Here is a 22,348-nt window from a genome sequence, read left to right on the forward strand (position 1 = left end):
CCCTAGTCTTGCGTTTAATTGCACAGAAAAATGCTTGAATTTTTCCCGTTTTTTCTTTTTAGGGGCTTGCTTATTTGCACATGAAAGGCAAAATGCACAGGGACATTAAGGTAAGTGAATTCCTCAAGGCGAACGTTTGCAGTGTAGAAAAAATACTTGTCGTCGGTGGTTTTAATGAAGATAATTTTTTTTTTTTTTAGGGTGCAAATATTCTATTAACAGACCACGGGGACATCAAATTAGGTAAGTGAATGATCTCTTCTGACCTTAAGAGAGAAGACATACCTAACATTTTGGGGAGCAGGTAGATCCAGGTGGGTTGCTGTGTTGGTCTGAAGCAACAGAACAAAGTCAGAGTCCAGGGAAGGAAGGTTTGACTCATATTGAACATATATGAACCTTTGAAGCTGCCTTCTACTGAATCAGACCCTCCTGGGTCCATCAAAGTCAGTCTTGTCTCCTCAGACTTGCAGCGGCTCTCCAGGGTCTCCAGCTGAGGTTTTTCACACCTACTTGCCTGGACCTTTTTTAGTTGGAGATGCCGGGGATTGAACCTGGGACCTTCTGCTTACCAAACAGATGCTCTACCACTGAGCCACAGCCCCATTCATGGCTCTCCAGGATCTCAAGCTGAGGTTTTTCACGCCTATTTGCCTGGACCCCTTTTAGTTGGAGATGCCGAGGATTGAACCTGGGACCTTCTGCTTACCAAGCAGATGCTCTACCACTGAGCCACCATCCCTCCCACGGGGGCACCTTTAAGACCAACAAAGTTTAATTCTGGGTAGAAGCTTTCATGTGCATGCACTTGAATTAAACTTTATAGAATCCTTTATAGAGTCGGAAGGGGCCATACAGACCATCTAGTTCAGCCTCCCCCTGCTCCATGCAGGATCAGCCTAAAGAAGCGTTTCCCACTTGCAGGGTCGCAACCCGGTACTGGGCCACGGAAACCTCAATACCGGGTCGCCAGGGACGGCCCGACAGCCGCTGCCCCCCCCCCTATTCTCTATTTATCTTTGGCGCTGCATGCCGCACTGTGCTTCAGCCCCTGCCCTCCACGTTGTCTCCTGTAGCGCTCGAGAGAGCACTAGAGACACTGTGCGCTGGCCAGAAGCCCTCCCTTGTCCCTCTCTGATGTTCGGAAACATCCGAGAGGGCGGGGAAAGCTCCTGGCCGGTGCACAGTTTCTGTATCATTCCGTGAGCATCCTCTGCCTGGACCACGGGGAAGGAACTGGCCAACAGAGGGGAAAAGTTTGGGAAACCCTGGGCATCTCTGACAAATAATCATCCAGCCGCGTTTTGAAGACTGCCAGTGAAGGGGAGCTCACCACCTTCCTAGGCAGCTGGTTCCAACTCAGAACTATTCTGACCATAAATTTCCTCCCCCCCTAATATCCAGCCGGTGCTTTTCTGCTTGTTATTTGAGCCCATTGCTTCGAGTTCTATCCTTGGCCGCCAGGTGGAACAGCTCCTTGCCCTCCTCTAAATGACAGCCTTTCAGATATTGAAAGAGAGCAATCGTGTCCCCCCTCAACCTCCTCTTGGAGAGCCAGTTTGGTGTAGCGGTTAAGTGTAGCAGTTAAGAGAGCCAGTTTGGTGTAGCGGTTAAGTGTAGCAGTTAAGAGAGCCAGTTTGGTGTAGCGGTTAAGTGCGCGGACTCTTATCTGGGAGATCCAGGTTGGATTCCCCACTCCTCCACTTGCACTTGCTAGCATGGCCTTGGGTCAGCCATAGCTCTGGCAGAGGTTGTCCTTGAAAGGGAAGCTGCTGGGAGAGCCCTCTCAGCCCCACCCATCTCACAGGGTGTCTGTTGTGGGGGAGGAAGGGAAAGGAGATTGCAGGCCACTCTGAGACTCTGTCCTTGAAAGGGCAGCTGCTGTGAGAGCCCTCTCCAGCCCCACCCACCTCACAGGGTGTCTGTTGTGGGGGAGGAAGGGAAAGGAGATTGTGAGCCGCTCTGAGACTCTGTCCTTGAAAGGGCAGCTGCTGTGAGAGCCCTCTCCAGCCCCACCCACCTCACAGGGTGTCTGTTGTGGGGGAGGAAGGTAAAGGAGATTGTGAACCGCTCTGAGACTCTGTCCTTGAAAGGGCAGCTGCTGTGAGAGCCCTCTCAGCCCCACCCACCTCACAGGGTGTCCGTTGTTGGGGAGGAAGGGAAAGGAGATTGTGAGCCGCTCTGAGACTCTTCGGAGTGGAGGGCGGGATATAAATCCAATATCATCTTCTTCTTCTTCTCTTCTCCAGGCTGAACCTTCCCAAGGCCCTCAGCCTTTCCTCAGAGGGTCCTTCCTCCAGGCCCTTGATCATCCTCATTGCTTTCTTCTTTGACTTTGTTGCTCTTAAAGATGCCACTGGGCTCAGACTTGATCTTGTGGAGCAGTGAGTCCAGGTTGGATGTGCTCTCCCTCGATTCAGTGCAAACGTGTCTCTTTCTCCCCCAGACTGAGCTTTGCTTGCAGCAAAAGCTGGAGGTGGGTAGCACTGATTGGCTGGTGCCTGTGAAGTCCCAACGCCAGCTCCCACCGCAATCCTCAGAGTGGTTTTGCAACTTTTAAAAAATGCTTCCAGGTTATCAAGAAAGGTAAAGAGATAAGAAATAGAGAGGGGTGATTTAGAAAAACCAAAAAGATAAGTTAGCCTGCCCGAATCCTGGAGCAGCGGAGGAGAAATTGCTGACAGCTGAACCAGTGAATTGATAAAATGTGTGTCTGGCATGTGGCTTGCACGCTAGGAGGAAACCATAATCTCGCTACAGGTCTGAAAAACCTGCCGTAACTTCTCTTTAAATGTTGCGTCTATCTAGGGTTGTGAAGGAGCCAGGAAAAAACTGGAAATGACATTTCTCGGCTTGATTTCTGGCCAGATCTCCTCTTGTACAAATGAGGAGAGGCTAGAATAGTGGGAGTTTAGTTACCCACCTGAAGCCCTTTGGATGCAATAGGCAATACCCTGAATCAATGAGTAGAGGGTGTAGGATTGCCAAACTCCAGGTGAGGCCTGGAGATCCCCCACTATTACAACTGCTCTCCAGGCAACAGAAGTCATCTCTCCTGCAGAAAATAAGAACATGAGAGAAGCCATGTTGGATCAGGCCAAGGGCCCATCCAGTCCCAACACTCGGTGTCACATAAGAACATAAGAGAAGCCCTGTTGGATCAGGCCAAGCGCCCATCCAGTCCCAACACTCGGTGTCACATAAGAACATAAGAGAAGCCCTGTTGGATCAGGCCATGGGCCCATCCAGTCCCAACACTCGGAGTCACATAAGAACATAAGAGAAGCCATGTTGGATCAGGCCAGTGGCCCCTCCAGTCCAACACTCTGCATCACATAAGAACATAAGAGAAGCCATGTTGGATCAGTCCAGTGGCCCCTCCTGTCCAACACTCTGTGTCACAGAAGAACTTAAGAGAAGCCATGTTGGATGAGGCCAATGGTCCATCCAGTCCAACACTCTGTGTCTCACAGTGGGCAAAAAAACCCCAAGTGCCATCAGGAGGTCCACCAGTGAGGCTAGAAGCCCTCCCACTGTGTCCCCCCCCCCCCCAAGCACCAAGAATACAGAGCATCGCTGCCCCAGACAGAGAGTTCCAGCTATGTGCTGGGGCTCATAGCCACTGATAAACCTCTGCTCCATATGCTTATCCAGTCCCCTTTTGAAGCTGTCTGTGCTTGTAACCGAAACCACCTTCTTTGGTAGTGAATTCCACATGTTAATCATTCTTTGGGTGAAGAAGGACTTCCTTTTATCTGTTCTAACCAGGGCCGGCTCTTCCACTAGGCAAACTAGGCAGTTGCCTAGGGCGCCGGGAAGGCCAGGGCACCAAATTGGGCTCCCCCCTCCTGGTTCCCAAGATAGCCGCGTAGTTTGCCTCCCCCCGCCGCCACCACCACCAGCCCACTCCTTTACCTTCCACCGCAAGTCCCCCCCTTCCTAGCCACCGCCACTGATCGCCCCTTCCCGCCTCCAGTAGCTTCCCACCCACCCCTTCCCCCCCTCGCATGCCGCCGTCCTCCTCCTCCGCCCAGCCCTTCCCTTCCCCTCCCCATGTGCTTCCCAAAAGCCACCCCCCCCCCCCGTGGCGCTTACTGGAGCGACGCGATTTTTCTGCTTTCCCACTTTGGCGGGAGTTCTTTTCTTGCTATTAAGAGAACAACCGCCAAAACACAGAAGCAGGAGGGTCGAGTCGCTCCTGTAAGTGCCGCGGGGGTGTGTGTGGAGTGTGCATTGCGAGGCCGTGGGGAGGGGTACAAGGGTGCCCTTGTGGGGAGGGGGAGTCAGTCTGCCTGGGGCGCTATGCGCCCCAGAGCTGGGCCTGATTCCAACCCGGCTGCTCGGCAATTTCATCGAATGCCCACGAGTTCTCGTATTGTGAGAAAGGGAGAAAAGTACTTCTTTCTCTACCTTCCCCAGCCCGTGCATCATCTTCTTAAAATGGCTGCTTTGGAGGGTGGACTTTATGACATCATATCCTGTTGAGGCCCCTCCCCAAATCCCAGCCTCCTCAGGCTCCACTCCCAAAAATATTCCAGATATTTCCCCAACCCGGAATTGGCAACCCTACTTAAGTGTGACTTCGCCACCCACTTTTTCATAGCCCTTCTGAACAGAGATGGTGTGTCATCTTATAACACTGTTCCCCCCTCTTTCTTTGCTTTCACCACCTCCCTTTCCATACCCACCCTCCACCTTTGCCCTTCTAGGGAGGGGCAAAGGCTGACTTGGTTGGCATTTGATGCTGGTTGAGTGTTGCTCCTGCTTCCCACTTTGGGAGGGGGAGGTCTTTCCTCTGCCCCAGGTGGAATTTGGGAGTTGAAATGAAATTGCTTCATTTAAATCAGAAATTGCTTCATTTAAATCAGAAGCCTGATTGGCCCCTGGTTTTTGGCCTCTGTGTGACACAGAGTGTTGGACTTGATGGGCCATTGGTCTGATCCAACATGGCTTCTCTTATGTTCTTATGTCTAGGGCAGTGATGCTCTGAATTCTTGGTGCTTGGGAAGGATAACAGTGTGAGGACTTCTAATGTCCTGGCCCCACTGATGGACCTCCTGATGGCACCTGGGTTTTTTGGCCACTGTATGACACAGAGTGTTGGACTGGAAGAGCCACTGGCCTGATCCAACATGGCTTCTCTTATGTTCTTATGTGACACAGAGTGTTGGACTGGATGGGCCACTGGCCTGATCCAACATGGCTTCTCTTATGTTCTTATGGGACACGGAGTGTTGGACTGGATGGGCCATTGGTCTGATCCAACATGGCTTCTCTTATGTCTGGGGCAGTGATGCTCTGTATTCTTGGTGCTTGGGAAGGATAACAGTGTGAGGACTTCTAGTGTCCTGGCCCCACTGATGGACCTCCTGATGGCACCTGGGTTTTTTGGCCACTGTGTGACACAGAGTGTTGGTCTGGATGGGCATTGGCCTGATCCAACATGGCTTCTCTTATGTTGTTATGTGACACAGAATGTTGGACTGGAGGGGCCATTGGCCTGATCCAACATGGCTTCTCTTACGTTCTTATGTCTGGGGCAGTGATGCTCTGTATTCTTGGTGCATGGGGGGGGGCAATAGTGGGAGGGCTTCTAGTGTCTTGGCCCCACTTATGGACCTCCTGAAGGCAGCTGGCTTTTTTGGCCCCTGGGTGACGCAGAGTGTTGTCCTGGGCGGGCCCTTGGCCTGATCCAACATGGCTTCTCTTACGTTCTTAAGTTCTGAATCCTCTGCAAGTCCTGCAAGTTAGAAAGGTAGCTGACAGACGTTTTCAATAAGCTGAATTATCTAAATCAAAGTGAAAAAGCCCGCTCCTAGAAATAACTACTCTTCTTTCTCCCGCAGCCGACTTCGGTGTGGCGGCCAAAATAACGGCTACCATCGCAAAGAGGAAATCATTCATTGGCACGCCTTACTGGTAATAAATTCCTTGGGGTTATTTGAGCATGAGTCCAGGAGGCTCAGCCAAGGTTCTTCCATGCTGTGCTGGAAAGATTCCGAAATAGCAACTCGGGAAAGGAGGCAAAGAGCAGAGAGCACGTGGCCTTCCTTGGAATGCTGGTTGCAGTCTCTTCAAAAGGCCGTTGCAGAGCTGGGAAGAGTACAGAGGAGGGCAACTGAAGCAATCAGAAGCAGGGGTGCTGAACTTATTTGTTATGAGGGCCGGATCCTACATAAATGAGACCTTCCCAGGCCGGGCCATGCGCGTCATAAAATGTAATGTCAGGTAGCAGAGATACAAACTTTGTAGAGGACACAAACACGACATTTTTTTTTTAAAATGCATGCTTAAAACATTAGCACTTGCCGGTCTTAAAGGTGCTTTCTTTGTATCTCTCCTGTGCAACCCAGACTCTCTCAAGCGCACAGCAAAGCTACTGAGCCAAGCCTCTCTTCCAAGGAGAGCCAGTTTGGTGTAGTGGTTAAGTGTGCGGACTTTTATCTGGGAGAATCGGGTTCGATTCCCCACTCCTCCACTTGCAGCTGCTGGAATGGCCTTGGGTCAGCCAGAGCTCTGGCAGAGGTTGTCCTTGAAAGGGCAGCTGCTGTGAGAGCCCTCTCCAGCCCCACCCACCTCACAGGGTGTCTGTTGTGGGGGAGGAAGGGAAAGGAGATTGTGAGCCGCTCTGAGACTCTTCGGAGTGGAGGGCGGGATCTAAATCCAATATCTTCATCTACCTCACAGGGTGTCTGTTGTGGGGGGGGGAAGTAAAGGAGATTGTGAGCTGCTCTGAGACTCTTTGGAGTGGAGGGCGGGATATAAATCCAATATCTTCATCTACCTCACAGGGTGTCTGTTGTGGGGGAGGAAGGGAAAGGAGATTGTGAGCCGCTCTGAGACTCTTCGGAGTGGAGGGCGGGATATAAATCCAATATCTTCATCTACCTCACAGGGTGTCTGTTGTGGGGGGGGGGGGAGTAAAGGAGATTGTGAGCTGCTCTGAGACTCTTTGGAGTGGAGGGCGGGATCTAAATCCAATATCTTCATCTACCTCACAGGGTGTCTGTTGTGGGGGAGGAAGGGAAAGGAGATTGTGAGCCGCTCTGAGACTCTTCGGAGTGGAGGGCAGGATATAGATCCAATATCTTCATCTACCTCACAGGGTGTCTGTTGTGTGTGTGGGGGAGTTAAAGGAGATTGTGAGCCGCTCTGAGACTCTTTGGAGTGGAGGGTGGGATATAAATCCAGTATCTTCATCTACCTCACAGGGTGTCTGTTGGGGGGGGGGGAAGTAAAGGAGATTGTGAGCTGCTCTGAGACTCTTCGGAGTGGAGGGCGGGATATAAATCCAATATCTTCCTCTTCTTCTTCTTCTTCTTCTGCTGCTGCTGCTGCTGCTGCTGCTGCTTGAAGGGCACTCGGTGTAATTGGTAGACTGGTCAAAGCCACCAAGTGATGCACCGTCTTACGGTTTGCAAAAATATATTACAAGGATTGTGTACAGCACATAATAAACAATACAGTATTGATAGAGGCCGGCGCTGCTAGGGCCTTTTAAAGTAACAGAAACCTCAAGGGGGCCAAAAACCCCACCCTCAAATGGATAGATGTAAGTCCAAACTTGGAAATAGTCCAACTGAAATTCACAAGGTGGGTGCTCCTAAGGAATGTAGCTTCAACACAGCCGCTTTCTTAAAAAGACGTCTCTCTAGATTTTGATGACGTTTCAATCCCTTCCTCAGTTTTAACGGCTCAGTTGTTTAGGAACGACAATGATAATAATAATTACCAACCAAGGCTTAAACAAACAAAAAAACAAATTACACTTTAACATATCAAAACAATAATTGTATGCAAAGGCTTACCCCCGTTCTAGGGAATGTAGTTCCTAAACAATTGAGCCGTTAAAACTGAGGAAGGGATTGGCCCCCTTGGGGTTTCTGTTGCTTTAAAAGGCCTTAGCACCGCTGGCCTCTCCTTTAGGGGAGGGACGGTGGCTCAGTGGTAGAGCATCTGCTTGGGAAGCAGAAGGTCCCAGGTTCAGTCCCTGGCGTCTCCAAAAAAGGGTCCAGGCAAATAGGCATGAAAAACCTCAGCTTGAGACCCTGGAGAGCCGCTGCCAGTCGGAGAAGACAATACTGACATTGATGGACCAAAGGTCTGATTCAGTATAAGGCAGCTTCGTATGTTCATATGTTCAATATTGTATTGTTTGTTATTTGTTGTACACAATCCTTGTAATATATTTTTTGCAAACTGTAAGACGGTATATTACTTGGTGGCTTTGATAAGTCCCTTCCTTCTATTGGCTGAGGCTCCTCCCTCTCCTGGTCCCCAGGGGAAGGAAGGAAAGAGCCAGAGCTTCCTTTGAAGCAAGCTTTCCTCTCCCCTTCCTCCCCATGGGAGGAGCCTCAGCCAGTGGGGAAAATAGGGGTTTTGTTCTGTAGCTCTGCTGTGCGATTGAGCAAGCCTGGCAAAGCAAGCTGTGATGCGGAAGGAAGCAAGAGAGAGGGAGAAGGAAACAGACGACAGCCAGTTGCTCAGGGGCCGGATAGGAGCCCTCTGGGGGCCTATATAGCCCCATGGCTGCATCTTTGACACTGTCGAGGGTTGCAGCTCCTTTCCTTGGAGGATGTAGTGATGGCCACAGGCATAGATAGCTTTCAAAGAGGATTAGACAGATTCAGGGAGGAGAGAGAGGTCTATCTGTGGTTATAAGACATGGCAACTAAAGGGAACCTCCACGTTCAGAGGAAGTCGGCCTTTGAATCCCAGTGTGAGGAGACAACACTAGGGAAGGCCTCAGCCTCTATACCCTGTTGTTGGCCCTTCAGAGGAACTGGTTGGCCCCTGTGTGAGACAGGAGGCTGGACTAGATGGACCTTCACTGGTCTGATCCAGCAGGGCTCTTCTGGTATTCTTCTGAAGGCCTCGGCCTCTCTGCCTTGTTGTTGGCCCTCCAGAGGAACTGGCTGGCCTCTGTGTGAGACAGGAGGCTGGACTAGATGGACCTTCACTGGTCTGATCCAGCAGGGCTCTTCTGATTTTCTTATGAAGGCCTTGGCCTCTCTGCCCTGCTGTTGGCCCTGCTGTCCCTGCTGCCCTGCTGTTGGCCCTGTTGGCCCTGCTGCCCTGCTGTCTGCCAGAGGAACTGGCTGGCCTCTGTGTGAGACAGGAGGCTGGACTAGCTGGACCTTCACTGGTCTGACCCAGCAGGGCTCTTCTCATGTTCTTATGAAGGCCTCAGCCTCTCTGCCCTGTTGTTGGCCCTCCAGAGGAACTGGCTGGCCTCTGTGTGAGACAGGAGGCTGGACTAGCTGGACCTTCACTGGTCTGATCCAGCAGGGCTCTTCTGATGTTCTTATGAAGGCCTCGGCCCCTCTGCCCTGTTGTTGGCCCTCCAGAGGAACTGGTTGGCCACTGTGTGAGACAGGAGGCTGGGCTAGATGGACCTTCTCTGGTCTGATGCAGCAGGGCTCTTCTCATGTTCTTATGAAGGCCTCGGCCTCTCTGCCCTGTTGTTGGCCCTCCAGAGGAACTGGTTGGCCACTGTGTGAGACAGGAGGCTGGGCTAGATGGACCCTCACTGGTCTGATGCAGCAGGGCTCTTCTGATGTTCTTATGCTGTCTTCCCATTGGTGGAAGACAGCAGCAGAAGCTGGCAGACAAATCTCCTTGGGAAATTCCAGAGCTTTGGTGCCACAACTGAGAAGGCCCTCTCCTGGGTTGCATCCCACCAGTTTCAGAAGGCGAGGGCACCCAAGGCAAAGTCTCCAAACACGACTATAGCGGTTGGATAGGTTCATAAGGGATTAGCTTGTCCTTCAGGTATGTTGGTCCCAAACCATGTAGGGCTTTGAAGACGAAGACCTTCAAAGACCAACATACCTTAAGACCACCCATTCTTAAAACAATTAGAAACAAAGTTTAAAAGCATTGAATAGGAAGGAGGAGGGATCACTGAGGGCATGCTAGACAAAAAAGTCTTCATGCATTGGCAGAAGACAGCGACAGAAGGGGACACACAAATCTCTCTCAGGAGAGTTTCAGAGTTTTTGGTGCCATGACTGGGAAGGCCCTATCGTGTGTTGCCGAACGCCTAATCTCAGAAATCGGGGCACCAGAAACTGGAAAATGACCATAATAGTCAGGCGGGTTCCTGAGGGATTGGGCAGTCCGTCAAGTATGCTGGTCCTGAACCACGTAGGGCTTTTTGATGGTCAAAAGTAGCACCTTGAATTGGGCCCAGAAACAAATCGGGAGCTAGCGTAGACGGGTCAAGGCTGAAGTGATACGGTCCCTACGACCCACTCCAGTCAACACAAATCGGATCGCAAATTGGGCGTGCCAGGTTGAGTTTCGTGGCCACTGAGGAAACACTTGTGGGGTGGGGCGGAAGGACCTATCAACTGATACCGTCAGCTGACAGTCTTATCTCCCTTTCAGGATGGCTCCAGAAGTGGCAGCTGTCGAGAAGAATGGGGGCTACAACCAGCTCTGTGACATCTGGGCCGTGGGCATAACGGCCATCGAACTGGCTGAACTGCAGCCCCCCATGTTTGACCTTCACCCTATGAGGTCTGTGGGTTGAGGGGCTCCCCTCCTCCTCCTCCTTTTGGGGCAGCAGGATCAAATTTGACTCTAGGCCTGTAGAGAAGCCACCTTCTGCCTTATAAACGTTGGATTGTTGTTTCCTTTTCTTTCAGGGCCCTCTTTCTCATGTCCAAAAGCAACTTCCAACCGCCAAAGCTAAAGGAGAAGACAAAATGGTATGTCTGGAGATTTCCTTCTTTCTACAGGGTGCTTGAAGAGACATTCATAAAGTTGGAAGGGACCTCCAGAGTCGTCTAATCCAATCCCCTGCGCAATGCAGGAAACTCACAAACACCTCCCCCTAAATTTACAGGATCTTCATCGCTGTCAGATGGCCATCTAGCCTCTGTTTCAAAACCTCCAAGGAAGGAGAGCCCACCACCTCCCTAGGAGGAAGCCTTTTCCACTGAGGAACCACTCTGACGGTCAGAAAGTTCTTCCTAAGGTTAGGGGAGGGATGGTGGCTCAGTGGTAGAGCATCTGCTTGGTAAGCAGAAGGTCCCAGGTTCAATCCCTGGCATCTCCAAAAAAAGGATCCAGGTAAATAGGTGTGAAAAACCTCAGCTTGAGACCCTGGAGAGCCGCTGCCAGTCTGAGTAGACAGTACTGAGTTTGATGGATCCAGGGTCTGATTCAGTATAAGGCAGCTTCATATGTTCATGTTCAAGGATGAGTCAGAAACTCTTGATTTAATTTCAACCCACTGGTTCTGGTCCTACCTTCCGGGGCCACAGAAAACAATTCCACAACATCCTCTATATGACAGCCATTCAAGTACTTGAAGATGTTGATCATATCTCCTCTCAGTTGCCTCCTCTCCAGGCTAAACATGCCCAGCTCCTTCAACCTTTCTTCACAGGACTTGGTCTCCAGACCCCTCACCATCTTCGTCACCCTCCTCTGGACCCGTTCCAGCTTGTCTATATCCTTCTTAAAATTTGATACCCAAAACTGAACACAATACTCCAGGTGAGGTCTTACCAGAGTAGAGTAAAACGATACCATCACTTCGCATGATCTGGACACCATACTTCTGTTGATACAGCCCAAAATTGCATTTGCCTTTTTAGCCACCGCATCACACTGCTGGCTCATGTTCAACGTATGATCCACTAAGACCCCTAGATCCTTTTTGCACATACTACTACTTGCTTCATCCATACTACATTGCTTGCTCCATCCAAATGCTGGCTCCGTGTTTTAAAAAAAATTCCTGCTGTCAGTTCTTTTTTTAACCCTTTGTTTGTCAGTCCATATCCTTACACATAATATACCAATATGAAAATTTGTGTAATTAAACCGCATCAACTTCAGTAATGCACAACATACTGTAATCGTATGCCTGTCAAAATTTCCTGCTTCAAGATTTCTCTCTGGCTTAAATACATTCCAGTATGTAATGAACGGCTGCCAAATCTTAAAAACTTTCTTTCCCCCTCTCACATCAGAACCAACAAGTTGAAATTAAATCAAAAGATTTTCCGGCTCAACATTAGGAAGAACTTCCTGACCATTAGAGCGGTTTCTCGGTGGAACAGGCTTCCTCCTCGGAAGGTGGTGGACTTTCCTTCCTTGGAGGTTTAAACAGAGGCTAGATGGCCATCGGACAGCAATGAGGATCCTGTGAATTTAGGGGGAGGTGCTTGTGAGTTTCCTGCATTGTGCAGGGGGTTGAACTAGATGACCCCGGGGGTCCCTTCCAACTCTGTGATTCTCTGATTCTGTGGTCTGCTTAACTGCCATTATCTAGTCCAGGGGTCCTCAAACTTTTTAAATAGAGGGCCAGTTCACTGTCCCTCAGACTGTTGGAGGGCCGGACTGCCGTTACTGTATAAGGCCGCGAGCTTTCAATTCTCCGTCTTCTGCATCTCTCTCCCTTCCCCACACCACACACCCCGGCCTGGGAACTCACCTCACCTCGGTATCACCTCACACTCTGTCTCTGCCACCTCAGCCCAGTGCCGGAAGTGTGCGTTGCTAACGCGAGTTTAGGTCGAACGTCACTTCTGGTCTGATTTTGCCATAACTCGGCGGGCCGCATAAACGTCCTCAGCGGGCCGCATCTGGCCCGCGGGCCGTAGTTTGAGGACCCCTGATCTAGTCCATCAGGAAAATGAAACAGGCTTTACATTTCCAAACCAATTGGTTGAGGGAGTATGTCTTTTTTTTTTTAATACTGTGGTCATTCTAACAATGTTTTAACTGACTTTCTCACTGTCTAGGAATCAGTCTAAAAGGGTGTGTTTAGAACTGTCTAGGAATCAGTCTAAAAGGTTTCAACTGTCTAGGAATCAGTCTAAAAGGGTGTGTTTAGAACAAAGCGAATTCCCAGAGAGATTTGTCCATCTGCCTGTATTGGAAAGACTTTTTCCCCCCCGTTTCATTCGACATATCCCCAATAATGGATATCGGTCCTCCTTCCCAGTTCTAGCGTTGCTTGTTGGCGTGTTTTTCTAGAACTGTGTTATAATTAGAACAAAGTAGGAGTCAAGTGCATCTTTAAGACCAGCAAAGTTTTATTCAGAATATAAGCGTTCGTGTGCATGCACACTTCTTCAGATGAAGGGATGGGGTATTATTGTAAGTGTTGCTTCTGGTATTCAAATGTTTTTATGCACGCTGCCTTGGGGACCCCAATCTGGTGGAATGGCAGCATTACAATAAGTAAATAACATGAATGGGTGAGTCTTACAGTTTGAAGGCGTAGGACAAAGTATGTCAAGTTGCATCTTTTAAGACCAACCAAGCTTTATTCGGAATGGAAGCTTTTATATGCTCTAAGCACACTCCATCAGACAGTAGTATGGAATGGCAAGCAGTCCTAAGTATAGAGAAAGTGGGCACTGAGTTAGCATGCAGAGTCATGGAAATGTATTTTAGCAGATTAAAAGAATCGCAAATTGGGGTCGGGCGTTTGTTAGTTAGCGTTGTTAGCTGGGCTGAAACAACAGTGAAAGGTGATAAAAAAACAGGTTGCTTACCTGTAACTGATGATCTTCGAGTGGTCATCTGTGCAGTCACACACATGGGTCTTGCCGCAGGCAACGGATCCATACCTCGGAGCTCCAATAGCTCGCCTATAACGTCTTTTGGCGCGCTTTCCTCCCGCTCTGGGGAGCAGGCAGCGACCGCGCATGCCTGGAGCGGGGGGAGAGCGCCCATTCCACTCAGTTTCTTCCAGCCGCCGCCGGCACTGACACTATACAAGGTTAAGGAACAATTACAAGAGGCCAGCAGCGGGGAAGGCTGGGTGGGCGTGTGTGACTGCACAGATGACCACTCGAAGATCATCAGTTACAGGTAAGCAACCTGTTTATCTTCTTCGTGGTCTCTGTGCAGTCCCACACATGGGTGACTAGCCAGCTAGATGACCTGGAGGAGGGTGCTGGTAAAGAAGAAAGTTAGTCACAGGAAGCAATCAGATCATATGTAATCACGCAATCAACCATCATGTGACATGGTATGCAGCGAAAAGATGGAAGCGAATGCACTCACCCCTGGCTTCAGTGGAAGATGGATCTGAGGACCGCTTGACCGAAGGAGGCGTCACGTCTCGCACGAACGTCCAGCGCATAATGGGAGACGAACGTGGATGGAGAGGACCAGGATGCAGCCGCACAAATGTCCTCTAGAGAAACGCCTTGTAGAAAGGCCGAAGACGTCGAGACCGCTCTAGTAGAGTGGGCCTTAAGGCCTTCGGGCAAAGGCTGTTTAGCCAGTTCGTAACACAACCTGATGGCACTGACTACCCACTTCGACAGACGTTGGGTAGAAATTTTAAGACCCTTGTGAGGGTTTCCATAGGCCACAAACAGGTTAGGGTCCTTACGGAAAGGTTGTGTACGGTCAAGGTAGAAGGATAAAGCCCTTCTAACGTCCAAGGAATGCAGGGCTCGTTGACCCTGGTCGGATGGGTTGGAGAAAAAGGTTGGTAGAGAAGTTGAGGTAGATAGGTGGAACTGGGAGACAACCTTCGGCAGGAACGCAGGGTCCGGTCGCAAAACAACTTTGTCCTTGTGGAAAATGGTGTAGGGAGGATCGTGGCGGAAGGCGCATAAGTCACTTGCCCGTTTGCCCGAGGTAAGGGCTACGAGCAATGCTGTCTTCCAGGAAAGAAGGTTGAGGTCTATGGTAGCCATAGGCTCAAAAGGGGGTTTCATCAGGCAGGAAAGGACTAACGATAAACTCCAAGTCGGAACAAAGGGCTTAACAGGTGGGTTGAGGTGCAACATGCCTTTAAGAAAGGACTTTGATAAAGGATGGGAGAACACAGTCTTGCCATCAATCGGATTGTGGAAAGCAGAAACTGCAGAAAGGTGAACCTTCAAGGAGGAATAACAGAGCCCCGATTTCTGTAGAGAAAGCAGGTAGTCCAGGATTAGGTTAAGTGGTGCCGATTCCGGCTGCAGATGGGAAGATGTCGCAAAGGAACAGAAGCGCTTCCATTTACGCTGATAAGAAAGTCTCGTGGAGGGCTTTCTTGCGTTGAGGATGACATTTGCTACCTCTGTTGAGAGGTAGGTGGATGTATTCTCCATGCAGCCAGGGCCAGGACTCGAGGGTTGTGATGGAGAATCTGACCGTTGGCTTGAGAAAGGAGGTCGCCCGCAGGAGGAAGTCGGTAGTAAGTGTGGCGTGACAGTTGGAGCAGCCGCGTGAACCACGGTTGCCGAGGCCACCATGGTGCAATGAGGATGCAATCTGTGCCATCCCGAGCTATCTTCACCAACACACGTGTCAGAAGAGGGGTCGGTGGAAAGAAGTAGTGAAGGGGACCTGTCCAATTGTGCAGAAATGCGTCGTTGCCCCTCCTGCAATAAAACTGAGGACACTTGGCATTGTTCCTGGATGCAAAGGCGTCCACCTTGGGTGTTCCGAAGCAACGGAAGATGCGCCGAAGGTAGATCGGATTGATGGACCATTCGTGGTCGTCTATGCGAATCCTGCTGAGGGAGTCGGCCAGAATATTCTCCACCCCGGGAAGATGAATGGCAGTCATGAATATGTTGTGCTTGACACACCATTCCCAGAGCAGCACGGCTATACGGCAGAGACGGAGGGATCTGGTTCCCCCTTGTTTGTTTATGTAATAAACAGTTGCCATATTGTCCGTTGAGATCTGGACATGTTGGCCCCTTATTAGTGGAAGAAATGATTGAAGAGCTCTGTGCACCGCGATCAGTTCTAAGCAGTTTATATGCATACGGCTCTCGGCGGTCGTCCAAAGTCCTCTGACAGTTTTGTCCTCTAGGTGGGCTCCCCATCCCCCCTTGGAGGCATCTGTTGTTATCGAGGCCGTCGGGGAAGGCGGTAGAAACGGCTTGCCCTCGAGGAGATTGTTGGGTGCAGTCCACCACGTGAGAGATAGAAGCACTCTGTGCGGAATAGTGAGCAGAACAGCTTGAGATTGAGTTTGAGGGTGGTAAGCTCGGACAAACCATGTCTGTAGGTGTCGCATTCGCAGTCTTGCAAAAGGAAGGACAGATGTAGTAGCGGCCATAAGGCCCAGCAGGCGTTGGATGGTGAACGCAGACTGGAGAGGCTGTTGTTGAACTGACTTGGCTAGGGCAATAATAGTGTGTGCCCGGTCCTCGGGAAGGAAAGCTCGATGCAGGGAGGTGCAGAGAAGGGCGCCTATGAACTTGAGGTTCTGGGTAGGTGTTAGGTGCGATTTTGATGCATTTACGCGAAGGCCCAGGGAGCGCAGAAGAGTGAGAGCTGTGTCGAGATTGTGCTCCAATTGCTGTAGTGTCGGGGCCACCAGGAGCCAGTCGTCGATGTATGGGAAGACTGGGATGTTCCGAGTGCGAAGTGCAGCTGCCACAACCGCCATGCATTTGGTGAAAACGCGCGGCGCAGTGGAAAGGCCGAAAGGTAGGGACACATATTGGTAGTGGTCCGGGCCCATGGCAAATCGCAGATACTTCCGATGTTGAGGTCGAATGGTCACATGGAAGTAAGCGTCCTGAAGGTCTAGGGAAGCCATCCAGGAATTCCTGGGAATAAGGGGCAAGATGGACTGCAGGGAGATCATTCTGAACTTCCTGTATGTGATGTACTTGTTGAGCTTCCTTAGATCTAGAATGGGACGCTTTCCTCCATCCCTCTTGGGAACTAGGAAGTATCTTGAGTAGAAGCCTGTCCCCCGATGTAGGGGGGGAACGGGTTCGATGGCTTCCTTGTTGAGCAAGTCCAGAATCTCCTGACGGAGGAGAGGAGACGGAGGGGTAGCTGTGAAATAGTGGTAGCGAGGTGGAGAAATGAACTCGATTGCGTAACCTAGGCGCACGATGGTCAGCACCCAGGAATCGGTTGTTATCGAGTTCCAAATGGGAAGGAAAGGTGACAGGCGTGTTTGTAAGAATGGTTCGGGAAAGTCAAAGAGACTGTTTAGAAGGAAGGGAGGACTTTTTAGGCTGTTGTGACCGCGGCCTCTGTTGAAACTGAGATTTCTGCTGGCCAGTCTTCCTCTTCCAGAAATCAGGACGCTTAGGTGACCTTTGGCGCCTTTGAAAAGATGGTCTCCAGGGCTTTGCACGGTTGGACTGCTGGGAGAACGGTTGGGAAACTCCCAAGCGCTTAGCGCGCTTACGGCCGTCATCCACCGAGGCGAGGACCTCGTCAGTGGAAGCATGAAAAAGGCCGAGGCCATCGAAGGGAAGGTCCTCGATCTTTTGTTTAATGTCTGGTTGTAAATTTGTGGACCTCAGCCAGGCGTGGCGACGTAAGGCAACAGATGACGCAAAGACTCTAGAAGAGCAGGAGACAGCATGGCGTATGGTGTTAATCTGCTGCTTGGACACTCTAGAGAGTTCTGATACCAAGGCAGAGGCCGTTCTTTGGGAGGGTTCAGGAAGTGCGGGAATAAGAGGTGTAAATTGGTTGGCCAAGTTGAAGACGTAAGCCGAGAAATAGGCTAAGTAATTGTTTAGTTTAGAATTTGTAGAGGCAAGGTTGAACATCTTTCTTGCCAGGGTGTCCAATTTTCTGCCTTCGCGGTCAGGAGGTGTCGGATGTCTGGACGGCTTGGCCTTAGTTGCCGAATGTACGATAATCGAGTTGGGTGCCGGATGAGAGGCAAGAAACTTGGCTTCAGGAGCGTGAACTCTATAAAGAGAGTCAAAGCGTTTTGCGGTTGGTGGGACCGAGGCAGGTTTGTCCCAGGTTTCACGGAGGCCCTCGAGGTGCACCGGAAGCATAGGGAGCAAAGAGCCAGGTGGGAAGTCCGTTTGCACGAGGTCGTGTACAACATCCGAGACTTTAGGTGAGTCCGACGGAAGAGTAATGTTGAGGGCTTCGGCCATGGTGGTTATTAGATGGAGATAGGCCTTGGACGCATCTGACGGAGAAAGTCGAGGTTGTGGCACCGAGTCCGAGGCTACCGAGTCAGGGCGGTCCTCGGAGTCAGACGATGCTGACGATTCATGATCGGAGTGGGAATCGTCACCGGAAGGAGGATGTGAAGGCCGGATCGGGTCCGAAGGAACGGTCTTCGGTTCAACCGTCTGAGCGGGTTGGTCTGTGGGGGTGGAGACCGGCGGGGCAGTCGAGGCCGAGGCTGATGGAGTGCGCGGTCTAGCGTCCTCTGGCTGGTGGTGGTCCCGGGATCGCTGAAGCTCGGAGAGACGAGCGCATTCGTGAAGCCTATCACGGAGTCGAGGAGAATAGCGAGAGTAGTCAAGCTCTCGGATCCGATCCCGAGGATGGTCATGTTCTCGGGTCCGATCTTGATCGCGGGATCGAGAAGAGAGGTCACGGTCGAAGCCACGGCGTGGCTCTCGGATCCGATCTCGAGAGTAATCACGGGGTCGAGGAGAAGAAAAGTCGCGGTCGAAACCTCGAGACCGTGGAGAATCGCGGAGGCGTCTGGAGAAGTCACGGAGTCGATCACGGGGTGCAGGAGAGTCCTCGTAACGGTAAGGGGAATAACCTGAACCTTCCAGAGATGGAGACCGAGAAGGGCGATGGGTACGAGAGTAGTAACGGTCATATCTAGGAGTGGCATAGTAGTCGCGGTAGTAATCCGAGGAATCGGAGTCTCGGCGCCGACGTGGTGATCTGGAGCGGCCCTTGATGAGCGGGGACCGGGATCGGGCTCGACGAGAGGGTGAGCGAGAGTGATCCTTGTTTGAGGCCTGAGCGGCTGAGTCCTTGTACAGGGGAGAAATCCCGATGTCTCGGAAGTCCTTATACAGGGGAGAAATCCCGATGTCTCGGAAGGATCCGATTCGAAGCGGAGGTTTAAGGTAGGTCTGCGTAGACTCGGCTGTGAGATCGGGTTCGAGAAAGTCGGTCGGGACCACGCTGTGCACTGAAGGCGAACGAGAGTGGACTGGAATGACCTCCACTGCTGTGGAAGTGTGAGGCGTCAGTTGGGGCATGTCTGTGATGACGTCCGACGGAACCGACAACTCAGGCTGAAGGGCAGGTCGTGCTGGAGCCGCAGGATCCATAGACGTCGAAGTCGAGGTTGGAGCCTGAGGCTTCTTAGGAGCCGAGTGCGAGTGGAGTTTCCTCGGAGCCGACTCGGCCGATCCGGAAGGACGAGATTTCTTGTGCGCCGGATCCGTAGATTCGAGATGGCGCGATTTTTTCGAAGCCTTATGGCCGGTCTCGGCGTGCTTCGAAGACTTTTTATCGGACTTGTGCCTCTGTTTGGAGAGAGACACGTCCACGTCCGTAGACGCCGAATCTCCCGCTTGCTGTTGGGGAGGCGGCGAGTCCGATGCGGGCATAGCCCTTAAGGACAATTCAATCAGGAAACTCCGGAGCCTTGCCGCACGGTTTTTCCGGGCCTGCTTTCCGAAGTTCGCACAATGAGGGCAGGAATCAACTCGGTGAGATTCGCCCAAGCAGAAAAGGCAGTGGCTGTGGCCGTCTGTAGTAGGGATTTTGGTCCCACAGCGCGTGCACTTTTTGAAAGTAACCTTCCCTTCCATGCGCTCCGGACAAGGGAGGGGGGGGAAGGGAGAAAAGGGGAAAGATAGCGCAGAAGCGGGTTTTTTTTTTTTTTTTTTTTTTTTAAATTTTCCGGGACGAAGCGAAGATATAAAAGAGAAAAATACGATACCAGTTGAGGAAAAGGTGAAGAGATGTAGGTAAAGGACGAGCTAAGGAGGAATGCAGCGAGGAAGGTGTTGTCCGGGCGGCGGTAGGAAAGAAACTGAGTGGAATGGGCGCTCTCCCCCCGCTCCAGGCATGCGCGGTCGCTGCCTGCTCCCCAGAGCGGGAGGAAAGCGCGCCAAAAGACGTTATAGGCGAGCTATTGGAGCTCCGAGGTATGGATCCGTTGCCTGCGGCAAGACCCATGTGTGGGACTGCACAGAGACCACGAAGAAGATCAGATTGATGTCATTAGGTGTGAAGTGCCATGAATAAGAGTTTGTTGTTAGTTATAAGAACATAAGAGGAGCCATATTGGATCAGGCCAATGGCCCATCCAGTCCAACACTCTGTGTCACATAAGAAAAGCCATGTTGGATCAGGCCAATGGCCCATGCAGTCCAACATTCTGTGTCACATAAGAACATAAGAGAAGCCATGTTGGATCAGGCCAGTGGCCCATCCAGTTCAACATTCTGTGTCACATAAGAACATAAGAGAAGCCATGTTGGATCAGGCCAATGGCCCATCCAGTTCAACATTCTGTGTCACATAAGAACATAAGAGAAGCCATGTTGGATCAGGCCAATGGGCCATCCAGTCCAACACTCTGTGTGACATAAGAACATAAGAGAAGCCATGTTGGATCAGGCCAATGGCCCCTCCAGTCCAACACTCTGTGTCACATAAGAAAAGCCCTGTTGGATCAGGCCAATGGCCCATCCAGTCCAACACTCTGTGTCACATAAGAACATAAGAGAAGCCCTGTTGGATCAGGCCAATGGCCCCTCCAGTCCAACACTCTGTGTCACATAAGAACATAAGAGAAGCCATGTTGGATCAGGCCAATGGCCCATCCAGTCCAACACTTTGTCACGCAGTGGCCAAAAAACCCTGGTGCCGTCAGGAGGTCCATCAGTGGGGCCAGGACACTAGAAGTCTTCCCACTGTCCACCCCCCCAAACACCAAGAATACAGAGCATCACTGGCCCAGACATAGTTTTGGGTTTAAATGGAGGGCATTAGTTTCTCAAGAGGTTTAAACATCATTCTAGTTTTCCACTAGAAAAAAAGATGCATTGAAATATAGTGGAAGATGGGTTAGTATATGTTGTGACGGAACCGGCCCGATTCTGCCTTCAGACCCGGTCCCGTCAGCTCCCTATGGAGTCGCCAACTCCTGGAGGGAGCTATGTCTCCTCCTGCCCCTTGGGCTCGCTGCCACCACCTGCTCAGTCTTGGGGTTCAGATTGAGAGGAACAGGACTCCCAATCCCCCTCTCCAGCTATGAGGCTAGGCCTCCAGGTCCTCTGCCACCCTGCACTTGGGTTTCACAGAGACCTCAGCGCTTCTTTGGGGCACCCCTGGAGGATTGGCACCTTATCCAACTGCATGCCCTCCTCCTTCCCCGGGGCCCCCTTCTCAAAAACAGCGTGGTCTAAGCGGTCGGGGATCTATGTGGTACAGAGATGAACTGCCAGCATTTAAAACAGAAAAAACATTTATTTAAAAGAGAAAAATATAGGAAAAGAAAAACACAAAACAAAACCAGTTGCATTTAAAAAGTTAGCACAGCACAGCACCGCACAGCAAAGCCCAGCAAACAGCATAACAAAATAAAGGTGGTTTTTAAACGCATCGTATTGTCCCTGGTCTATACTTGATCTGCCTAAGAGGATGACTTACTTTGTCTTACTGCCTGGAGCCTCCCAGGCAGGAGCCCACAGGCAAGCAGCCTCCCTTCCCGAGCGCCTGCTGCAAACTGAGAAAAACTCTTCCTGCCTAGCACATGGCAAGAACAACAGCCCTTCCTGCCTCTCTAGGAGACTTTCCCCCTAGCGTTGTTGGTTTGGTTCTGGAAGGGAGGGGGGGAGTGAGGGGAAGGCTACAAAGCCTGCTGAATGGATTTACTGATCCCTGCCTTTTTGGATGAAGCACCAACACTCTCAGATGGCGTTTCTCCACACGTCCCCCTCCTTAAATTCTGAGCCGGAGGGGTTGCCTCCTACAGAGGTGACCCCGTAGCAGAATCCAAACAAACAAGGAGAAACCCATTAACCAAAACATTACACAAACATTCAGGTATTTCTCCAATAATACACAAAGTCCAGCACCCTAGGTGCCCATGTCCTTTCTGGACAAAACGTTGCATTGCTGCATGCAGAAGGAATGTCCAGTCTTTAAGATGTACTCCTCCATCTCCCAGGACCACCTCTGGAGTTTGGTGCTCTCCCTTCGTTGCTGCTGTTGCTGGGGTGAGTGGTCCATCAAAGGAGGAAATTCCTGGCCCCACATATGAGGTTGGAAACTGCCCAGTTCCCACACAGTTGCTTCTTCTTTATCCCTCATTGGTGGAATGTTCCCTCTGTCCACTCTGTCCTCCCAGAAAACTACCTCTGGTGCTGCAAACAATTGCTGTCCCAGCTTCTTTTTGTCTCCTTCCTTCCTACCTATATGCACCACCATGGACCTCTCAGAGAATGGCTGTGGTATATTCACCTGCACCACTTGAACTGCCTTTCCCATTTTCTCCATAGCCACCCCATAAGTAGCCTCGTCTAGGTCATCCACAATCATATGGGGTCCCTCCCATTCCACTTTCCATTCACCAGTATGAAGTGGCAGGACATCCATCACCCTAGCCCCTGTCTCAGCTTCTGCGAACTCCACCTTCTGGTCCCTTGCCACATCACACAGTGGTTCCAGCCTC

At 51.1% G+C, this 22,348-nt stretch overlaps 1 protein-coding gene across 1 annotated transcript in view; it reads left to right on the forward strand.

Moving 5' to 3' along the window:
• The window catches only part of MAP4K5 (mitogen-activated protein kinase kinase kinase kinase 5), a 232,454-nt gene that overhangs the window by 96,865 nt on the left and 113,241 nt on the right, over positions 1–22,348 (forward strand). The window contains 6 exon segments of the mRNA XM_060261158.1: positions 63–110; positions 201–243; positions 5,847–5,919; positions 10,390–10,521; positions 10,650–10,716; positions 13,692–13,706. Of these exon segments, the coding sequence (XP_060117141.1) occupies positions 63–110; positions 201–243; positions 5,847–5,919; positions 10,390–10,521; positions 10,650–10,716; positions 13,692–13,706 (378 nt within the window).

This window comes from Heteronotia binoei, chromosome 21 (assembly GCF_032191835.1).
Source record: "Heteronotia binoei isolate CCM8104 ecotype False Entrance Well chromosome 21, APGP_CSIRO_Hbin_v1, whole genome shotgun sequence".
NCBI lineage: Eukaryota > Metazoa > Chordata > Lepidosauria > Squamata > Gekkonidae > Heteronotia > Heteronotia binoei.